This window comes from Larus michahellis, chromosome 3 (genome assembly GCF_964199755.1).
Source record: "Larus michahellis chromosome 3, bLarMic1.1, whole genome shotgun sequence".
Taxonomy (NCBI): Eukaryota; Metazoa; Chordata; class Aves; order Charadriiformes; family Laridae; genus Larus; species Larus michahellis.
In genome coordinates, this window is record NC_133898.1 from 65,889,011 (window position 1) to 65,911,708 (window position 22,698).

Here is a 22,698-nt window from a genome sequence, read left to right on the forward strand (position 1 = left end):
TCCTTTCCAATGGCACGGAGAATGCTGCGCTGCACACTGTTAACAACCCCTCAAGTTGCATTAGGAGCAATATTAGGACACATTACCTACTAACTTCCAACTCTGCTTCAGATCACGTTCTAGAAATTACTACTCATTCATCTAGTAAGGATGCATTAGGCAATGGAATAAAACAGTTATTTGTAAAAACACAGTATGACTTGCTTTTAAGATATATTATTTTAATTACTTGTCCGCTTGACTGCATTACACTAATGAAGTTCAGGCCTTGCTCTTTTAAGTACCACAGTAGAAGAAAGCCTCTATTAGATTCCTTGGCAAACTGAAGACTTTTGATCCTGAATTCAGCTAACTGGTTTCTGCAAACCATCAGGCATCTTCTCACTTTGTCTCCAGCAGCCTTCTGGTCGAACGCTGCAATTGTATGTTCATGAATACTTACATCCAAGCCATTTACTATTTGTGAATATTTGGGTCAGCAGTTTGGGATTTTGCACAAGTATCTAGAAATGGCTAGTCCTCTTGCAAATATGCACAGCCGTAAGGGTATTTAGGCACGGACAGAATTACTCTGTCTCTAATTGTTATTAAGTATTCTCATTTGCACTTGCAAAGTGGCAGTCACCAAATGTGAAAAACAGTATCACACGACATACGCTTTTTCTCCATGAGTACATTAATGACAATTCTGTTCGCTTTACTTTGGGGAACGCTATTTTTCAAAATAGAGTGTCAATATGCTCAGTTTTATTGGCACATTTAGGGCAGCAAAATTCTTCTAGTAAATTTCCACACAGAAAGAAGTTTCAGGTTATCAGTCATGCAAAAGCACTAGATTGCAGCAGCCGTTAGTGTTACTGCTGGTTCTACAGTTCCGTGGCAGACCACATCTCCAGGAAATGTGTGCTACCTCTTCTACACATATTCAGAGTGTATATGCTGGAAATGAAACTGGTTTTTGCTAGACCTGAAGAATAACCGCCACGGTAGTTAATCCTTAGTCTCCACTGGGATTTTGAAGTGATGCCACAATACGTACGTTAATTAATACACCTATTTCCTTCTCAGAATGAAATAAAAATCTTTCACTATGAGAAGGTGAGACATGTGAGGGAAGGTTGACTGTCACGCCACACTCAGGAAGAGAGACGGATATATGGGGCATAAAGATTTTGTGTAGTCTGTGGTATTGCAATTTCCCTTTGCTATCTGCTTGCAAAGGCTCTGAGCTCCAAACTACCTATATTTGGATATACACAAGGACATCATTTGACCAATATATTACACAGTAAAATAACACAAAGCATTGCACGTTATCCACCAACCCAGCAACTGGAGAATGGGAGGGAAGAGAGAAAAATACTGGGTTTTTTTAGTTACTGGATTTACTTCATGGGTTGTTTTTTTCTTCCCAAGGGAAAAAGTATGTTGTAACAATTTTATAGATAGAACGTGTGTTCAATTCTCCATTGAAAACAGGGGCATTTTTTTTTTTTTCATGGGTTAATTATACTGTAAGCTTCTTTATGTAACACGGAAAGTGGTCCAGAAGAAGTATAAGGATTCGAGACTTGAAAAAGAAGAAAGCTCATTCATATGAGCACTTTCCAGCTTGTGTTAGGGTGGTCAGGAGAGTTATGGATCATCTGGTCACATTTAAACAGTATAGGAAGAGAAATAAACAGGGAGGACACTCCTCAAGTACTGAACAAGTCTACTCAACTTTGCTGTACTCATCTGACAGATTTAACCACTGGCACCTTCCCCATACAGTGAAAGGACAAAACTGACAAGTATTTTGTCTATGTGGAGAAAACAGAATCCTGCCATCAACATTAAGCACAGATCTCTTTCCTGATTACTGTTGCACAGCCAGTCATCAGACTGATGAATTTCAGATGTTAGTACTGGAGAAACTGGTTATTCTCTGAGGAATAATATACGTATATTCTTGGAATACTCAACCAAGTGTTTAGACTACTTTCAGAATGATATTACATTGTTGCTGTTAGGAAGATAACTGGATTATGATGAACAGGGGTTTTTTGGACACATTGCTGTTTACTCATGAAAAATGTACAAAAGTCTTGGCAACCCGGACACAGTAGGGGCAACCAGCAACAGGCAGCTCACTGTTCTGAGATACACATTGGCTTTTACGGGAGCGCTGGGATGACACGAAGCCTGCCTCTGCTGCTTTTAGAGCCCCTATCATACTTTCAGCTCACTGTCTCACATGTCATACACCCCTTTATACATAGCAAGCCAGGAGTCCCCAGACTGTATTTTACAATCCCTTGCAGGGAAACCTGCTTTTCTGCCAGTTGATGAGCTTTTCAGCACGGTTCAGTGCTTGAGTGGTGGCAGCTTCTGTTCTTAGCTTCACTGCTCTCATCTGCCCTTTCACTGATGCTGGAAGATGATGCATCAACTTTAATGTGGTCTGCAAGTGTTTACATACCAAATACCTGTTTGAGAGTTTTTTGTTACCATGACACTGAATTATGCTTTTAATCTGGGCTCCTGCAGTACTATGCAACTGTGCTAATTTTATATGACATTGTCTCAAGTATTTCTGTACTAACAGAGGTCTGTTGGCTCTCCTTCCTCTCCTTTTGGCAACTGAGTGACATTACTCACTGGTGGAGATATACAGCTAATCATTACTAGAAAATTATTTAACATGCCAGCTTTTCAGCTGGTGCAAATTGACGTAATTCCCTTAAGACTAGCAAAGCTGCATTCATTTACTGCAGCTGAGGATATGGCCCATCCATCTGCCGTTGGTGTGTTGCAGGAGGTGACAACCAGGAAAGCCAACATTTGTGTGGGCGGCCAACTTTTTATGGCTAACAGGATGTGCTCTGTGAAACTCAGTTTGAAACCAATCTTACATAAAACTGAGCAGTCACACAAAAGCTGTTCTATTCTCAGCTAATATCCTCACAAAACTCACTTACTCTCTTGTATTTGTCTTTCCCTGCATATATTTTTTCTTGTGTACTTATTGTATATTAGGACGTACCTTTAATGTATTTTTAAATACCATTTCTAGATAGCAAATTCCTGTGTCTTTGAACAGCCCTTTACTTTCCAGCTTTGCATTATTTTGTGAAACTCAAAATTTAACAAGCTACTTAATTTTATTATTTACTTAAGATCATTTCTGAGAAATGAAAGAAAATATTAACATAGCACTATTTCGCTCACTGTGGGAGAAATTAATGATTTTGCCCAGGTATCATATTCGTAGCAGTAACAATGGTGTCAGCTTGACAAAGAAGCTTCAAAATTCCATTGGGGACCTGAAGTCAGGGGGTGTGCAATCTCTGCGATGGCTTTGGGAACCCTTTGCAAGGACAGATGAGTGTAGCACTGACATCTGCCACGCAGATGCGTCGTAATTTCAGTGTGTGTGTGCATTGATGTCCTATAGTCTACATGCTTTTATAACTTGAAAGGAAAGCAGTACATTATGATCCCTTTACCAAGCCCCTTTTCTGTATCCATTGGCAGGTTAAATGTTGCTATGATCTTTGCCTGTAACTATCTTCTGAACCCAATGTAACGGCACAACTGTGGGCAATAAGCAGAATACAGTTATAAATTGCCCTAGATGCATGCAGCCAGCTGTCCTGGCATCCAGCAAGCCTTAACATAGAGTTTCTGAATGAATATATATGTGAAACATTAAAATATAAGTCACTGGTGAAGGTCACTGATATCTGTATTCACACTGGGGAATAATATTCAAAATTAAAAACTATCTTCCAAAACTATTTTATTTTTTAATGGTGCTATCTGTGGATGTAAGGTATTATTCAATTTGTCATGGAGGTAATATTTTTGCTTTCATAAAAATACATTACGTATGCTTATATATATATAAATGGTTCTCTATGTCTGTAGACCTTTCCTGTCCTCCTCATTGAACACATCTGAGGGCAACACTAGATGTTTCGATTCCATTTGTAAGCTATCTTATCCCTTATAGTCATACTTGAACATGAAAATATTAAAGAGGAATAAAGAAATAAATCATTTTGCATAACCTGATTGCATATTATTTTTTACGATCCACTTGATTTCACAACTTCCTACGATACAGCAAGAGAAACCTTTCAGAAAATTTGCTTCCACTTTCAGAAGAGAACGGGTGCTCCTAGAATTATTACTACATTCGTTTTGTCAGCATGAAAGGACCTCCACAGAAAGAAGTATTTTTAACTCCTCCGATATGACATTGCCTTTTTTCTTTTCAGAACTGCACATACATTTTGATGGGATAATCAGGACTACTTTTGTCTTATGATTCCTGGGGGTTACTATCTTAATTATTTTAAAATATCTAACATGTGTAATAAATATGTAAAAAAAAAAAAAACTAATGAGAAAGATGTGCTTGTGACTGAAGAGATAACTGCAAACCTGCTCAGCGTTTCTACAGCAGCCAGCCAGCCAGCCAGACAACGGAACGTTAAGTGTGTTACAATAATATAGATGTTCAATGCAATGCTAGTATTCAGCCTAAAGTGTGTGACTTCAACAAAAGAAAACCTACTGGGAGCATGCAACTGTAAACTATAACCCTGATGTGGAATGAATGATGAGTATGGGGCCTGTAAGTGATCATCCTACTACCCTTCGTTACCTCGCTGCCCTTTTCTGTCATGTGAGAGCAACTTCTTATTAATGCTTTAAACAACAAAACAAACATCAACCACGTGTTATTTGTACCCTTATCTTCTGGGGGAAAAGCATGAGTGTCTTATTTTTTTGCAGCTGTTAAGTTTTTTAAAATCTAAGCATTGCTATGTGTTTAAGGAAGAGAAAGGAAGGTCAAGGAACTGGAACAAAAGGTAGCTATTTTGCAATGCCAGTTCATCCCTGGGAGGCTGGAAGAACCCCTGAGAAGTTCTGCCTCTCCTCCCTGCTGTTGGGCATTTAACTGGCCTAGAGGATTGGGCTGGCCTTCTTTCTGGCCTAACTAAGTTCCGTCTCATGCTCTTCTTTGGGTTTCTCTGTCCCTCTGCAGGTACACTGGCTTGAAGGACAGGTACCCTGCTTCCAAACCCTCCAGCATAAATCTGCAGGGAGAGGCCCTGTTAGGCCTAAAATGCTTGCATGTGAGAAGTTTTTTTAAACACATTTGATGTCATGTCCCAGAATAAAATAATTTATTTTCATCCAAAGAAAAATAAATTAGTTAAAAAAGACATACAAGAGAACTCTGTAGTTTTACCCTGCAGTCTCCCCATCCTTTCCCTTCTCATTGAGGACTGGATTGCTTCAGGAAGTGTCATTCTAACCCTTATAGGACATGTGCTTCTAAACATCTATAGGAGAGATTAAATGCTTTGGGTTTACTTACTTCGTACATAGCTGGCATTAAAACCTTTCTTTTGGATACTGAAGTCACTTTTAAATGACACAATCATTTCATTTCCAGTAGAGTTATAGGATAGTCCTTTGGCAGTGATGCCACAAAGGTTCATTGGGCTTTCTCCATTGTCTAATGTCAATGAATCATAAATGCAGCCCGGAGCTTCTTCAATGTCGAAATCAATAAATGTTAGCTGTATGATGAATCCATGAGGTGCTCGGATGATCCACTTGCACGCTTGGCTGTTGGGATAATCACTGGGGAAGCATGGAGAAGTGAAAACTCCAGAGGGATCAGTTAGCACGATCCTACAGTCGTAGCATCCATGAACTGGCAATAAAAACAGAGAAAGGCTGGAGGTCAGGAAGAGAGATAACTTAACAGGAAAGTAATCATCAATACAAAAACTGAATGTATTTCTATACAGAAACACATAAGCAGAGATGGGAGGAAGAAAGGCAGAAAAAGGCCTGGTTTCTAGCAGGCAAAATGCTGGAGGAATAGTACAGCAAAATAATATTTTGTATAAGAAATCCTGCACAAAAGAAATATAAATTATACTGCTAAATATTCATTTAGGCACACAATATATGTCTGCTGTGTAAATTGACCTGACAAAGGCGAAGTGAAAGCACCATTATTGAATTCAGAAAGGCAAACAAATTCTCAAACTGCAAACTCTAAAAAAGATGACTGGTATCATTTACATTTTTTGGCTGCTGGTCTCATGCTGACTGGTGGCTATTCCAGCAGCTCTGTGCCATGCTATTGTTTCCAGTGGAATGTCCCTGGAATGCAGCAGCCACAAAAGATGGGTTGAAGAGCGGCAGAAGCAGCAGCTCTGTGGAGCTCTCAAAGGTTAGTCATCAGCATTTCCGGCAAATGCTCTCCACATCACCCAGAAGGGTAGCAGTGAGCTACCGGCTTTTGAATCAACAGCAGATTACTGCACTCTTCCCATGCTGACTCAGCTCCACTGACATATTTGTGGCAGTCAGACTCTAAGAAATTCTCATCCTATTCCTCATACTCCTTTGCTCACCTGCTTGCTCACCATGAGAATTTCAGGCCCAGTTAGTCCCCAGGGTTGTGTTTCTTGTTTGGTTTAAATTTGCTCATTTATCACATATTTACTTAGTGCATTATATGATATAATTACCGTGAACTGACTGCTGCTAAAATCTATAACAGTTTGCCAAAGCAGCACTGAACAAACTAGGTGGGAACTGAATATCGCCAGTATAATCAACTGGCACATTTATGCTGAATTGCTTTGCAAACATTTCATTAGGCCCCAATCCTGCAACAAGTACTACAAGCATGAAAAAAATAGGACAATGTGAACATGCATTATTAGTTGCCCAAGGTAAAAGCAAATAAAAAAGTTGTCAAGTGTAAACTGCATATGGAGCAGCTATAAAACAGGAATAAATGCAACCAACTTCTCCAAAGAGCCCTTGATGTTTATTTCCACTCCTTGGATCCTGATATTGTTCAGTCACATTCAAATGGTATTTGACCTAAGCAAATGGGCCCTGACTCTGTGAAGTGGCACGGCAAAAAATGAAGCAGTCCACATCTGCGGGGACAATTGCAAGGTGTATTTTATAGTTTTTATAATTTCTATTTGCAAATCATGAATTCATATGGCCCCAAAGAGATTAAAAGATTATTAAGTAATTGGGCTCTCAGAGCCAAATACAGGCTGGTTACATTAGAAAAGATCAGTGGGATGCTTATTTGTTCCAATGAGAAAAAAAGGTTGAAAGATTTGCAAGAAGCTTTGGGAAGAAGCCTCACTCATGACATTGGGAAACAGAAGCCTGTCCACTCTTAATGTCTCTGCAAATCTTGGTAGTCAGAGGACTATGCTCACCTGCCCTGAAACCCTGCTGTTCAATTAATTAACCGGAGAGGGAATATTTACTTATTAGTATGGTGACTATAAATCCTGCAGTTGTGCAGATGACGGCTTTGTCCAGTGGATTTTGCACAGATAGGTATCGGTTTTCAGAGAACCACCCTAGATTGAGAGGAGGAGGAACAGGAAAAGCATGCTCTAAGCCACAAGCCACCGCGGTCTCCTAGTCCAGGGCGAGTGAGCCTCTACAGGGCAGAGCAGCTGTGAAACGGCTCTGGCTGGAGCTGCCTCCAGCTGGAAGGCTCAGTGATTCACGCTCCTGCCTTCCTTATTGCTAGGATGAGGGCTACAGGGGCTGAGGATTTGGCAGCACGCTGTACCCACTCTCCTACTCATTTCTGCAGAGAAAGAAATGACACAGAGCTATCTGGGCACTTGGGAGCTTTCCCTGTGCACCCAGATGGACCTGAAGCCAGGGACTAAGCTGTTAAGTGATGTAAATACATACATATAGGAACATGGGTGTTAATGTATACTCATTCAGCCTTGGTCTCCTAAAGTAAATCTTAAGGGCATTATAAAATTTTGCTGAACCAGAAAAAATATGCCGCTTGTCAGTAAAATGTATCTCTCAAATTGGTAGAATATTACATTCAACCTGAGACTGGAAATGTCAAATTTGTCGATCAGAAAGAACAGAGACCTTCTTAAGAGAAGCCTGCCTGTATTAATTCTGTTGATCACCATCAGCCAAAACAGGACTCAGCTCTTCTATTTATCTCTCTCTTGAGTATTTATCATTGTTTCTAAGCTGTGTAAAAAAAACCCATAGTATACGTAACAAAAATACTTTTATCCCTGCTGTCTGTCACTGTAAACACTAAAGCATAAATTCTATTTATGTTATTGGTTTTTTTACTCATTTAATCTTTTCACTAACACATTCTCATTTTATTATATCCATATTGTTTTGTTGGTTTTACAGAACTAACTCAAAAAAACAACCTCTAAATTTAGGTAGGAAAATAAGTGCTCAAAACTTTACATATACAGAAGAAACAGATTTGGTGAGCAAAATAGTTTACTTTTTTGAAGTGGGTTGGCTCCATTTTGGCATAGTAGCTATTCTGTCCCTGACTGCAATTTGAAGGAGAAGTATCCTGTTTTCATGCAAATGTCCACAGTAGTAAGTAAAAAGAAAAAAAAAAAAAAAACAACAAACAACAAAACTATATATAAACCGAATGGTTTTGAATGGAACTTTTTGCACAGCTTCTCATGAGACACTCCTTTTTCTATAAACACCACCTATTTTACTCATTAAAGAGAAAAATTGCTGTGGCAACCTTAGGCTGTCAGCCAAAACTGACAGATATTTTGCAATCCCATTGGCCCAAAGCAGTCTGAACTGTGGATACTGAATACTTGTTGCAATACACACCACAAATATTTCTACTAGCAATCTGACATATTTTATTGATTTTAATGGGAACAAATTTAGGTATGATATTCTTGGTCAGAAACCCCACATATATAGAGTCTACCCGTCAAGTACTTTTTATCACCCTAGACCACAGGAAATTCATTCTCTAAATTTATTTTATCCAATAAAACCCTTCATCTTTTCTCTCCCTCTTTTCTTCCCCAAACCAAAATGAACACCCTCCCCACACAGAGAAATCAAGCACTTAATTTCAACATTTACTAAACTGAAAGTTTCACTCGGCAATTCATTTGTCTCCATCATGAGAACATTCTGGAGTATGGTTTTCATTTCATGATCACTTTTTTTTTTTTCCCCTGCAGGGCTCATACTTCCAACAATAAAAGAATAAGTAAGTATTTAGTATGACACTTCAACACTATACTAAAAAGGAAAACAAATAAATTCCTATGGAGTATGTTAGAGCTTTCACGAAAGTTATCTAAGTGATTCACAAATGTTAATTGACTTCAGAAGAGGAACTGACTGTAGGGGAAATGGCTTTTTCCCCTCCTATCATGCCCATTTTTTAAGGATAAGGTTAGGCATGGAGATAATGGGCAAAAATGGCAAAAGTTTCCATGGATTTTGGATTCCTAATCTAAGAAATGAGAGCACTGATTTTCCTTAACTACTTAGTATTTGTACAGGATTTTATATGTCCAAAGCACGCTATCTATGACTTTAAACTGCATCTGGGAGAGCAGTCTGTCAACCTGGCTCACTGTAGAAAATCCAAAAATGAATACTTAGTGGCCAATGGAAAATTTTGGTCAAAGCAATTTGGCCATCTTGAATAGGAACTTATCGGTAAAGGCAGGGATAGAATCCTGTTCTCATGGTTGCCAATTTTCCTAACCATGAGACTAGTCCCTCTCTTCACATATATACCTTTTAATTTCTATGAGGAGAAAAGTACCCTATACTAGTCTTTCCTACATCATGATGACTCATATGAAGACCACTCTAAAACTAAGGGGCTAAGGGAAACAGTACGTGACTCATCAAAGACTGCACCATACAAACATATGCACACGCAAACCTTCTTCCTATGGAAGAAAAATTAATCACCCAGCTTGTTCTGTCTACTGATTTTGTCTCTTCAGAGCCTCAGCACAGAATGCCACCATTTGAACTCATGAAGACACCTGTAGGCACTGAGATATATAATTTGAAAGTGAGTTTCACGAGCCATTTGCGGGCAGCTGAAGCCACAGTCAGACCCAGAGCTGCAATGCTGCACTGCAGATTTGGGAAGGAAACATTCTGTATATAACCTCATCCCATACGTACTTCTCTTTTTTGATTTCTTCTTACATGACTAACACATTCCAGCACTTGACTCCAAAATGTGTGGTAATATTCATATTTTCCTCTAACTCCTCACACTTCTCTCCATTGTCATTTTCCCCCAGAACCTCATCTTTTGCCCTATTATAGTCTGGCTCTTCTTCCTCAGGCATGAGTTTTGACTTCTACCTCTCCAGCTGCTTTCATTTCTGCAGTTACTTGGAGAAATGCTGGACAACAAATTTTGTTTGGTGAAGAATTTTTTTAAAACAGCAAAAACAATCCACCTTGGGACACTGTTGATTTCAGCCCCAAAGACTTAAAAGTTTATAAAGCTTAGGATCAAAGGAAACAGGGTCTCTCGGGAAAAATGTGTGCACTTGCAATTTGTGCATTATCCAGTTTGTTTTCACACTAAGTGACACCTTGCATTTGGTTTTTCTTTTTCCAGCTGTAGCGTGCAGCTTGCCTTCTGTACAGCATTTACCACCTGACAGAAGTGTAAATGACTACATATGCGTAGGCAGCGGCACAGGATACCAACAATAGCCAGTGTGGGTTGAATTAACACTACTGGCATTTTTTTAAAACCCATTAAAAGGCTCCCTCATAAAAGTACGACAGAATGCTCCTGGATTCCATTTTGGCATGAAAATGAACTCTACTTCTCCCTGTTGAGGACACATGTTCATAGGAAAATATCTTGAAATAAATCTTAGCTATGGAACCTAGGAATTTGGACATAAAAAAGCAGTACAGGATTAATTATAATTTGCTTTCATGTAGACATCTGAGAACCTTTAAGCATTTTACATACATTTGAAAAGGTAGCATTTACAAGACGGTCATTTTGAACTATGAGAGAAGCATGGGAAGGTGAGATGGCGTAGGCACTTGCAAGCGTGTGGCAAAGCCCAAACCAGAAGTGAAACCTTACAATCGTTTACTGTGACAGCATGAAAAAAATACCTATTTTGATAAACATCAGTCAGGAAAAAGTCTTCCTTTATAATAAACAGTTAATCGTTGGGTTTTTTTTTTTCTATTTCAAGGACGCCATAACAGAGATACAACTAAACATTAGGTTAAATGTATTTATGACTCCAAATAGACGGGTGAATGAGGTCAGCAATGGGCACACCTGCAGACAAGCAAGAGGAAGGGCCAAACCACCAAGATGTGGGTGGGCTGGAATGGCTACAAAACAAACAAACCCGTGTTATTCCAACCAGACACAAACACTAAACCCAGAACAGCTATCATATGGCAAAGGCTTCAACAGCAGCTTATCTTCACTTTAAAAAATCATTTTGGACATAAAGGAGACCTATACATCTACAGAAATACGCAAAATGAGAATATATTAATTGCAAAGACGTGTCATGTCATTCACTCTGGACATAAAGTAATGCTCTGCTTACTCACTTATAAATTAGTTATAAGATAAGACTTATTCAAATTTTTATTCAAAACATGAAGCATAGCACTCTTCTGGAGCCTCTGCACACCAAAGCATGTTGTCTGCTCTCTGCGCAAGCCACAATTTGATGGAATTCTGTCTGAGAAAGTGCAAATGAGGAGGTGCCACAGGTCTATTTTTGTTCTTTATTTACTTTCCAAATTGTAGAAGCTGTTTGATCTCCCCAAAAGATCCTTATTTTGCTACAGTATGCTAACCCTGATAAAAATTACTATACAAACATATAATTTAATGTTAACATGCATTGTAATCCTCAAATTAAAGGGACAATCTTAGCTCTAACTATTTCAACACACAGATTAAAAAAAAAAAAAAGAAGGGACTGAAATAAAGGACAAAAACAACAAAAAAGGATTATCTCTGCAATAAATAGAAGACTCACACCCTTATATGTAGAAAAGTTTGGCCCTGCACATATGATGTTACAGGGCTGAGGTCTACTGGCTGGAAATATGATTGTGATTGTGTATAAGTGTAAGCGTCCCCTGATTTGTAAGAATATGGAACCACTCATACGATGAGCCAACCATATAACGATAATATGGAACTACTTCAGCATTTCTACAGTGTACACAGGCCTAAATTCACAAAATTCTTGAGCAAATTCTAAAGTCTCACAGATATGATTTGGATTTAAACATGGACTTATAATTCAGCAACTATTTAAAGTCCTTTCCTGCGCAATGATGCTTTTGAATCCTGTAGTCGAAGCTTTACCATCCCATCTTCAGCATTGCAGTCCCCTCAAGGCAGAGCGGGAGGGCAGCCCCTATGAAGACAACTGGGGAGAGGCACAGCACGAACCTGAGCAGCGAGGAAGGCTGTGCTGTCCTCTCCAGTTCTGATCATTCTATTCTCCTTTTAAGGAAAGAAGCAATAACAGCACCAACCTACGCAAAAACCCATTCAGGGAGAGAGATCCACTCACAGACACACAGGTTGCATATGAAAAGCTGGTAACCGTGTGACTAAATTATTTACATGAACCATTTTACACCTGGCCTAATGTCCACAGAGCAATCCATGCTCTTCCTTCCTTTCCTTGGCAACCCACTGGGCATATTCTAGATTCCCAAGCTGCTGAATGAATTTGGAGGGAAAGAGAGGTTGACCTTTTATATCAAACTGTCACAGAAATAGTTCCTTCCAATCTTTGAATTTCCTTACCATATTACTTTCTACCTAAAGACCAGGAAAGGCAAGTTTTAATTCTAATTGTCACTAACTTGTTAAAAACATCACCACGTCAAAGTCACTTATTCCCTGCCCCCCCCACTTAAAAATAGAAGTATTATTCCTCTAGGTAGGGTTCCAACATGTCCCATCACCCTTTGTTAGTAGGATGTTATATTAACTTCCAGCTCTGCAAAGGCATTAGTAGCAGGCTTTGATGCTGGACAACTTGTGTACAGAGAAATAGATTTCAGCTTACCTTTGGGGAGTTTTAAATTTCTCCAAACACTGAACAATTAAACTCCTGGTCACTAAAATACTTGACAGTGTAGAGTAGGTCATCAAAAAACGAAACCCAGTTCAACTTAGAGAATTCTCTGCAACATTCCTAAAATACTTATTTATATTAATAGATGTAGAATATCTAGAATCCCCAACAGGATAAGCATTACCAGTTTTTATGTGAAACCACCTGCATAGACTCATCAGCAATATAACCAGCATAATTCAAAAAATAAAAATCTTATAAGCCTTATATGAGTGAAACTTTACATTACCCTACTGAAAGCTGCAACACATAATCAAATGCATTCTGCACAGTATGAGTATAATAAAGACGTAATTAGAAGGAGTCTTTCATCTTTGTATTATTCTTGGTTTGCAAATGTGAGGTTTTTTGTCGATTTGCAAGGAAACACTATTTTAAGCACTACTAAAAACTCAGTCCAGACTCTTCATTCTGCATCATTCCCATTGCATCATCTGCATAGCACTCCCTGTACCCAGCAAGAATTTAAAGCCTCCATATTCCTGACTGGAAATAGCACATAACCCTGGCAGAGCCTTTTATAATTCAATGAAAGACAAGATTGTGCTCTCACAAAATAATTCAACAATTGGGTTTTGGCCACTGAAGCCAGGAGACAAAGAGAGTACTATTTCCCTGGCCAGTCATATCAGCTTGCCTCGCATCTTCTTTTGCTGATGCATTATGTCCTGCAGCATACACTTTAGACGGCTGAACTGGTTGGTGCACCTAAGAATAGTGAAATGGTAGAAAAAAATTCTCCTCACAGGCTAATATATAGACTTATATGTAACTGCTGTCTGTGAAGTCACTTATTATTCCTGCTTCCTGCTGCTCTAACCCTCATTGCTTATGAGAGTATTAACAAATTCTTTTTTTTTGTCACATGGAACTAGAACTGGTTATTTTCTCTCTTTTGTAAGACAAGAACAAGGCACTTAATTAATGAAATTGTATGTGGCAAATTGAAAGCTGATAAAAGACAATATTATCTCTTATGTTACAACGTCAGCCTGTGGAACTCTGACCTGAAGAGTATGAAAGCAAGGAACATAAAATTCAGAAAGCCAACAGACATTTTTCCAAGTATCTAATAAGACCTTTGAATCCTTCCAGATATATAATAATTGATAAGAAGATACATAACTGCGTGGAATTGTAAGCCTCATGGCTTATGCTTGAAACTAATCTCAACGAACTGATCAGGAACAGTATTAATAGCTCCACCTCAACGGCGGTCAGGATCCCAGGCTCCGGGACTCGACTGCCTGTACGGCTGCAGCCCAAGGCTGACCCTGGCACCGCTCGGGCCAGCCGAGCCAGCTCTTCTCCAAACCCTTTCTGGGCACGGCTCAGCAGCCAGAACAGGTCAGGGACCATTCCCGACACGCAGCCTGAATACAGCTACCCTAGTATTTATACCCACGTGCATTTGGGACACAGCATGAGCTGGCCTCTGAGGCAGAGAACAGGCCCCAGCCCGTCTCGTTTACTGGAATAGAGGGGGCCAGTGCACGTGTGGGGAAGGGAAAGCAAGCCAGAGCGTGAGGCCCTATCTTATGTAGGGTGCAATAAAGCTGTTCTTGCTAATTTTGGTGGTTCAAACACTACATGTAAATCTGGGAGAAACAGGTGGTAGTACATCCTGTTTCTAACATGATAATAAAAGCTATCTTTCAGGATACACTTGAGGTCAGTAACAGTAATAATGTATCAAAAAAATCAGGAAGAGCAAAGCTTAATTTTCAAATCTGAGGTTAAGATTAGAAAAGCAGAAGTGACAATAGTAAATTAGTGACTCAGGAAGGATTTACCACGAACACAGGCAGTGCTACTAAACCCATCAACAGACTTTTCACTAAAACCAAGACAGCAGAAGCTGATCTGCACTTCCTCATGACACATTTGTATAACATGGTCCTACATCAAGAGAGATTTTGATATTTATTTTCTCATAAATAAATATATGAACCACACATGATTCTTAATCCTTTTCATAATGGACATAGGTGGACTGGAACTTTACACCAGTTTAGGGTGTATTGTTCGTTGCAGCTGTTGAGACTTTGGACAGGATGTTTCAGGGAACTGACCTCTTGACTTCTCAAGACTAGCATTCTAACTAGCCCTCAAATGGAGTCATCCACGTATTAACGTTATCAGCATTTTTTATGCACCAGATCTCCAAAACATTATGATACCCCTGAAAAAATCAGAGCTGATTCTCTTCAGTCTCTCAGAGTGGGATGCTAGCACAATACAAAGACTATTAGAAATTCATTGTGTTTCCAGATATTCCATACCACCCACAGGACGTATTTTATGCTGGAATTCAGTAGGTATTTATTTCTGTTGGGTTACCATCGCACCATTCTAGCACAAATATCCTACCTCCTGACAGCAAGGGATTTTATCACAGCAGTGACTCCAGCAGGTTTTGATTGATCTGGGAAATTGAGGGAACCAGCTACAATAGAAGAAAATATATTCAGAGCCAGGGTGGGGGCCCTGCACTGCCTGTTTCCCCTTAGTTGTTTGGTTTTGTGCCAATGAAAATGGAAGTGGAAACAAACACACTGACTTGGTAGATCTGCCCTGACCCATATGAGTGGAGTTCACACTGTGGACAAAGTTATGGATTTCCCCCGGAGGGAGGGGGTAATGTGAAAATCCTGTGTTACACCCATTGTAACTTAAGAATATTTTCATTGGCATTCCTGTGATAATCTTATAAAAATAACAGAATTGACTCGCTAGTTTTGGCCTGAGTTGGATTTTCTTTCCACAAAGTAGCAGAAGTTTGGGACAAAGAGTGGTATTGACAGTTTAGTTTAGATATGCTGGTTAAAAAAAGTATTAACTAATTAGTAAGCATACGGGCTAGTACAATAAGCACATAAGCTAACACGTCTCAGTAAAGAGAACATTATGTTAGGAAAGGTATAGGGTGGGAACAGGTGAGTTTTTTGTGAGGTCGCTGCGTATAATCTAATGGTTTGAAACTGAGATCTACATATCACACTCCATCACAAAACATGCTGAGATTTACAAGAAGAATGGTCATCAAGAATGCTGTATTTTTTTCCACTCCAGCAAGAAGTTCTGTCTGATGGCTCCTGGCTGTTCAGTTGCTGCTTTTTTACAAAAAGGATCGCATCCTCAGCTGGAGTAAATCCATGAGTGCAGTTAGTTTCAACACAACTCTACCAGGACATACAAGCTGAGGAGCTGTACGGCTAAATAATTTCTTGGGTATCATTTGTGCAAGCAAGTGTTGTGCTTGCCTGGGAGACTGCTCAAAAATTGAATGGAAAAGGAATTTGAGATCCCATCAAACTCCACAGACACTGGTTAAAATAATGTTATACCTGAGTACAGGTCATGTTCTTAGTAAAACCCATACAGATGCATACAAGAAATACATTTTCCTCTATGTATACGTTGGACACAGACTAAAGAAATTGTTCGGATGAAATTTCTGGGTAACAGAATATTTTGTGCAGCGAAAGTAGAAAATACTGCCTCTTCACTGGGTGCTTTACCCAGCAAACCCACCACCCACCCAATACCCAAAGCAGATGTTCTAAATGATGATATCAGGTATTTTCTTGTACACTATTAATGGAGAGGTCAGGAGTTTGGAAAGGGGTTAGAGCTTCTTTGCGGATTGAAGCTTTCACCTTTCATACTTCATTTAGGGACTTGCTGGAAACAGAGAAGCTACACAAGAGTGAGATCAGAAATTACTTCTCAAGAGTTTGCATTGCATTGCTAAGAACAGAATAATGCCATGTACGATATGGCAAACTAATATCTATTGGGAGGGAAATGTGTATGTTTTTGACATTCAGTGTTACTTTGACATCTCTAATGCTGTTTTTTGCTATATATTCTCAAACAGGCCATTAGTTATAATTTGAATATATGCAGTGATAAAGCATCTAGAACTGCTTTCTTATTGTGGTGTTTGTATCTGATGTAAAGACGGAAGGGAATGGCATACATAGCTCAAAACAGTAATTCCTTCATTGCTGTATTACTAATTTCCACTCCTGGTTTGTTGGTGTATTTCTCCTTTACGTAACAGCAGGAAAGAAAACATTATGAATGCAGACAGCAGTGTCTTGTATTAAGCAGTCAAGTGTCTCTCAACTGCTTCCATTAAGATTACAATGGACGATCTTTGTGTGATTACACCTGAACCTTCTCTTTTTGCCAGTCTGGACTATGTGATTTATTTTTCTAACCTCCATCCAGTTCTCCAACAACTCCAGCCACTGAAGTCCCACTGCAATCAATCAAAAAGTCTCCCTACAAATTCCAGTACTTTTTCCAGCTCTATCAGCTTTTTCTACCAGTTCCCTAGAGAAGAATATTCCATGGATGAATAGACTTCCAAGTTAGGAATTTGATTGTGATCAGACTACATGTATTTAACTCCTTGAGGACAGACAATGTGTGCCTCACTTCTCTTTTTGCATCTTGCAAAGAAGAATCACTGAAAGCAAGAAAACAAATTCACAATGATCAAATCAGAAATAACTAACTGATATAACTCTGTCTTTCTCATCAGCTATGACTGCTTAACATATAAAACCCAGAAAATATTCTCTCTTTAGCAAGGAAACTATGATAGGTTTGACTAAGTTTTGCTTGAAAACCTCTCTGTTAGGTTTCAAAATGCTTTGTCTTGTTTTTATTATTTGTCTACTCTGCATCTTAATGAACAGGTTTCCAGATATCGATGTGATGTTTTTAACATGTCTGCTACAAAGCTAAACTGGTATCTATGTTCAGAACATGTATCACATTTAATCATGGAATACTGGACTGCTTCAGCTCTCAGATACCAGGAGAACTCAATTCTTCACTGAAAGAGGAATTCTGAAAATAGTCTTACAACTTCTTGTTATCCCAAGTTGAAGTCAGCAAGTTGTTCAGCTTGTTATAAGAACAAAAATGCTTTCTTAGTTTTAACAGAACTTGCTTCATGTGAAGGAACTTGCTTATTTTCTGTGATGGTTCTGCAGTCATCAGCATTATTTGGAAATGACATCTAGAACACTTGCCACTTAATGGAAACTGCAGCATTTTACAATTGACTCACTCTGTAAGTTCTGAAACCAGACCAAGCCAATCAACCAAAGGAAACCTCTTTCATGAATCTGTTATTTACATATAAAGCAGACAGGAAAAAGGCATTTTGTTAGCTCTGGAGACACAGTGTAAGGAGGTTTTAAAAGATTAGGAAGCATAATGGCAGGTGCACAGTGTTCCTTGAAATGAGACGGGAAGTGAGTACGAGACAGAACTTTATGGCATCATCCTTCTATAAAACTAAATGGACAAACTGTTCTCTCCTAATAATGACTATACACTAACAGTTACTACCAAGTATTGTACCTTTACTTGACCTTTAACACGCTGTACTACATTAATTGCCTTAACTATTCAATTAATGACAACCACATCCCAGTTTGCTCCCATATTCCTTCTGTCTGAGATAGATTATTTTTTTAAAATATTTTCCTGAAATACAAAACTCTGCAGTTCTTTTGTATACAACACAGCTTTGAAGTTCAAGCAAGACAACATATGTCATCATCTCAAAACTTAACATCCTCACCTTTTAATTTTTCAGCTAATGTTTCTAACAAAACCCACCCTCAGAGAACACCAATGACAGTGGTGCTTTCCCTTCTTAACACCATTTCCAACACTGCTTTGAACACTTCAACTGTTCTCAAGGAGAACATATTTCAAAGCATTTAAAAAGATCTATTCTTGTTTAGAGTTGGAGTCCACTTATCAATTTTGTCTGTCTTTGCACATGAAATACAAACTAATATGAAAGTACCTATTCAGGATCTGCCATCAGTATTGAGTATCTAGGCAGAATATCTGGACCCTTCTGAGAATCAAACCCCAGGTTGATTGCAGGTTTACTGCTGTTGAAATTTTCAAAGCCTCAAAACTGATTCTTTCAAGATAGTAAGTCCTGGACTTTCCAGTGATGGAGCCTCACTGACATCTAAAATAAAATAGGCTTAATAAAAAGAACAAATACGGAAGAGACACTGATCAAACCCTAATATTGAATACCTGACTCTTTGAAGTGCCAAAAGTACTTACAGTTCCCACTGCTTTCATAATACTTACCTTTGATTATAGTTTTTAATTGCAATTACTCCGATTCTGTAAATATTCAAAATCACGATACTCTAACTTTTGAGATAGCATTTGAACTAGCAATGGTGCAAGCCCAGAGACATAAACATAACCAGCGCAGAGAGTATAAGCACAGTTCTCAAAAAGAGGGAGGGGTATTTTGCCTCCTGAATGTAGATTGACTTTGCAGTAACAGTGAAAAAAAGAGTCAGGAGCACACAGTTAAAAGACAGTATATTTTTACCCATGACTACAAGTTTGTGATTATGCAGAGTTAACTGCAAAGTCTGGAGGGCGAAAGCAGGAGAAATATCAGTGTCAACACATGTAATGATTAACAGAAAAGCAGTTTTCCATGTGTGACAATTAATTAAAAAGCAACAAAATATAATGCATATGCCATTTGCTATGGCGCACACCATTATGTTACGAGTATGACCCTTCACAATGCACTAAGTAAATCAGCAAGACATTTAAATTTACCTCTTACAATAAATATAAATAAAGCAGTGTTCTTGGGGGTCTCTTATTTTTCACTAAGTTCTTCACATATGCTGTGTAAACTCTTAAACTGCGAACTTGGTTCGTAAACAAACCCATCAATGACTTTCATCTCAGCTCTTTTAGGATTTATCTCAGTGATTATTTCTCTGTATTGAAAATTCACTCAGGGGCTAATGAAGCATATCAGTAAAGTGTTCAAAAGTAGTCTGAGGAGACTGGTGTGAATAGTGTCTGTCTCCCACACCTGCATCCTATCATCCTGTCAAGTAAAAAGTTAGGATGAACTCTATTCACTGTTGTCCACCCAGATGTTCTAGATATTTTATTGGAAGTCCAGACAAACACTTAAAAACAGGAATTCAGGCTTTTGCAGAAGAAGATTTGTTTAAACATTTTAAACAAATAACATACATAGAATGTATCTAATCCTCTTCAATTTAGTTTGAGATTCTATGCTTACTAGAAGCTTTTCTCCGTTCATGGTCTTTGGCCAGACCAGCCAGTTTTAGACCTGACCCAAAACTCTTTTAACTCAAAGAAATGTTCCTACTTTTTGCAGGGGACTTGGATCAAATCAAACATGAAAAACTATAGTTGACAATAAGGGAACCTCAGAGGGTGATCTGACTGTTGGTCATGTACAGTTTCTGAAATAGAAACAAATGACCTACTTTATTTCTGTTGAACTTTGTCCATGAAGATAGTAAAGAAGCTGCTTAAGTGGCAATTTTTTATATAGAAAACATACTACCTATGAATGATTATAATATCTGATCCGAAAATAGCAGGCAACAGAGTGGAGAAAATTCTTATTACTCCATAAATCTGTGGTGTTAGTTTTGAATCATTATTCAAGGTGGTCCCTACCAGGCATATAGAATGAAGATAAAATCTGCACAAACAAGAAGTAATCTGAAAAATCATTCCAACAATGTCGCCCTGGGTCCCTCTAACATCTATCTGCACGCAGAAAGTAATAAAAGCTGTAAGATAATGAGGCAGATCACAGAACATTTCCAGAGGGAAAGAAAAACACAAATGCAAGGCCCAATTTGGGTAATATATTACCTTCGTAGAGGTAGCGTCAGAAAAGGAATGAGGTGGCCTAAAAAACATAGAACTAACTGTTGTTTGGTGAGTCCCAGCTCTAAGACAGTGTCAGGATAGGAAAGCTACAGACATGGAAAATACGGTACGGCCCACCATAACACCGCTTTGCTTGCTAAATGATCATATCATTGTATCTACACAAGGGTGGAACAGAAAAAGGCAGACAAAGCCTGGTGAAAAAACAGTGAGGGCTATATCTGACCCTCCCTTTCTCCTAATAGTATCTCCTGAATATGATATACCATACCCTGGGAGCAAGGATATTCCGAAATATCCATCAGGCCGCCCTAAGGGTAGGAATTAGGAAGCAGCATATTAATGCTGCAATGTATAGGTTGGAACCTGCTGTACAGACCTGCTAAAACACAGCTCAGCATACTTAACAAGTTGGTAGGCGTTCCTTGCCCTGCCATGGTGAGATTTTTTTCATGGGCATATTTCCCTCATGCAAGCAAGAGAAGAATGAGTCATAAATGATTTCATAACAGCCCTGCAGCAATTAGTCTAACATCACGGCTGTGGGAGAACTAAGCTGGACAGGCTGTCAGAGCACTGAGGAACAAGGAGAAAGCGTCCAAAACCATCATTAAGAAGTACAGAGTAAAGAGGATAAAGTCTGTGTAAACAGGAAATAAAGGAAGTCTTGCATTTCACCCCGACCACAGTGTCTAATTGCCATGGATAAGAAAAATTAAACAATTTCTTTCACACTACCTACGCATAACCAAGTAGTCATTGTATTCTGCATGCTGTCATGTCAACCTAAATCCACCTTGCTACAGTACTGTGACAGGATTATTTCTTCAACACAAGTCAGTGACTAAGCCTAGAACTATGATAGACTCCTGTGGCAGGAACGGCAGAATTTTTAGGAAGATCATCTGAGTTTTATTTTTATTTATGACAGATCTGTTTTGTTGAGATTAAGTCTTTGGTCAAGAGTTCAGTGAATAAAACTCAGTGACTTTATGTTTTCTTTCTTCTAGAGTTTTTTATCAAGGACTCTCAGCTAGTAACTCAACTAAGATACAGCCAATGTAAAGAGCTCCTTAGGGAAAGTATTACTTCTTATTTTAATTACTCCAGTTGACCCTAGTGCCAAGGTCTGCAAAACAGCTGCTGCCCAAGAGTTAAAGAATTATTGTACCTACTTTCTTAAGAGATGGGCTTTCCAGATCTCCTAGTTCTTATGAAATCAAATCTATTAAGTCTATTTTAGTAGCTGCATGGATGGCACTAGCACCAATCATCGCAAGTTTTTCAGTGAAAGTTACTGAGCAGTGTGTGCAAACCAACATGGAAGTCTTCAGTATGGTTCAGGGTAGCTTCAGTATAGTTCTCCCTCAGTGTACACGGAAAAATTGAAAAATCTTTTAATACCTGAAGGTATTAAATCTAACAAGAACCTAATACCAGGTCAGCTGATTCAGACATGTTAATTTGGTATAGTCAAGAAGTAACTGGAAGATTTAAAAAGTGATAGCTGCTAATTTGTCTTCCTGAAAATAAGTAGCATAGGAATAATTAGACAGGAAAACTTATTTCCAATAAAAGGAAAAAATAAGAGATGTCCTTAAAAAAAAAACCTCTGCAACATATTATCAAATAAGTCACTTCAAGCAAATAAAAAAAGTCATCGTTATTGCCTTTAAATCTTTTAGGAAACCTTTTTGTAATATTGAAGTCAATTCAAAAGAATGACTCAAAACTTTGCTTTGAATTTTCAAAGTATTTTTTCTCCATCATCAAAATGTTTCACTTAGAATTTTTATCCCATCCCTTTTCTTTAAAATTGATATACTTTTCAGTTTCTACAAAAATGATATATTTGGAGAAAAAAAAATAATCAGTCTGATTTGATAATATAACCAATCCTCATCCAAATATCTTTCCAGGAATTCTGATTTTTTTTTTTCCTCTTCATAGTTTTCTTAAATGT

At 38.5% G+C, this 22,698-nt stretch overlaps 1 protein-coding gene across 8 annotated transcripts in view; it reads right to left on the bottom strand.

Moving 5' to 3' along the window:
- ADGRG6 (adhesion G protein-coupled receptor G6) overlaps positions 1-22,698 on the bottom strand; it is a 112,183-nt gene that overhangs the window by 63,768 nt on the left and 25,717 nt on the right. For all 8 annotated transcript variants that reach the window (XM_074580556.1, XM_074580561.1, XM_074580553.1 and 5 more), the window contains exon 3: positions 5,372-5,713. In XM_074580556.1, coding sequence (XP_074436657.1) covers positions 5,372-5,713 — 342 coding nt within the window. The remainder of the gene's footprint in view (positions 1-5,371; positions 5,714-22,698) is intronic.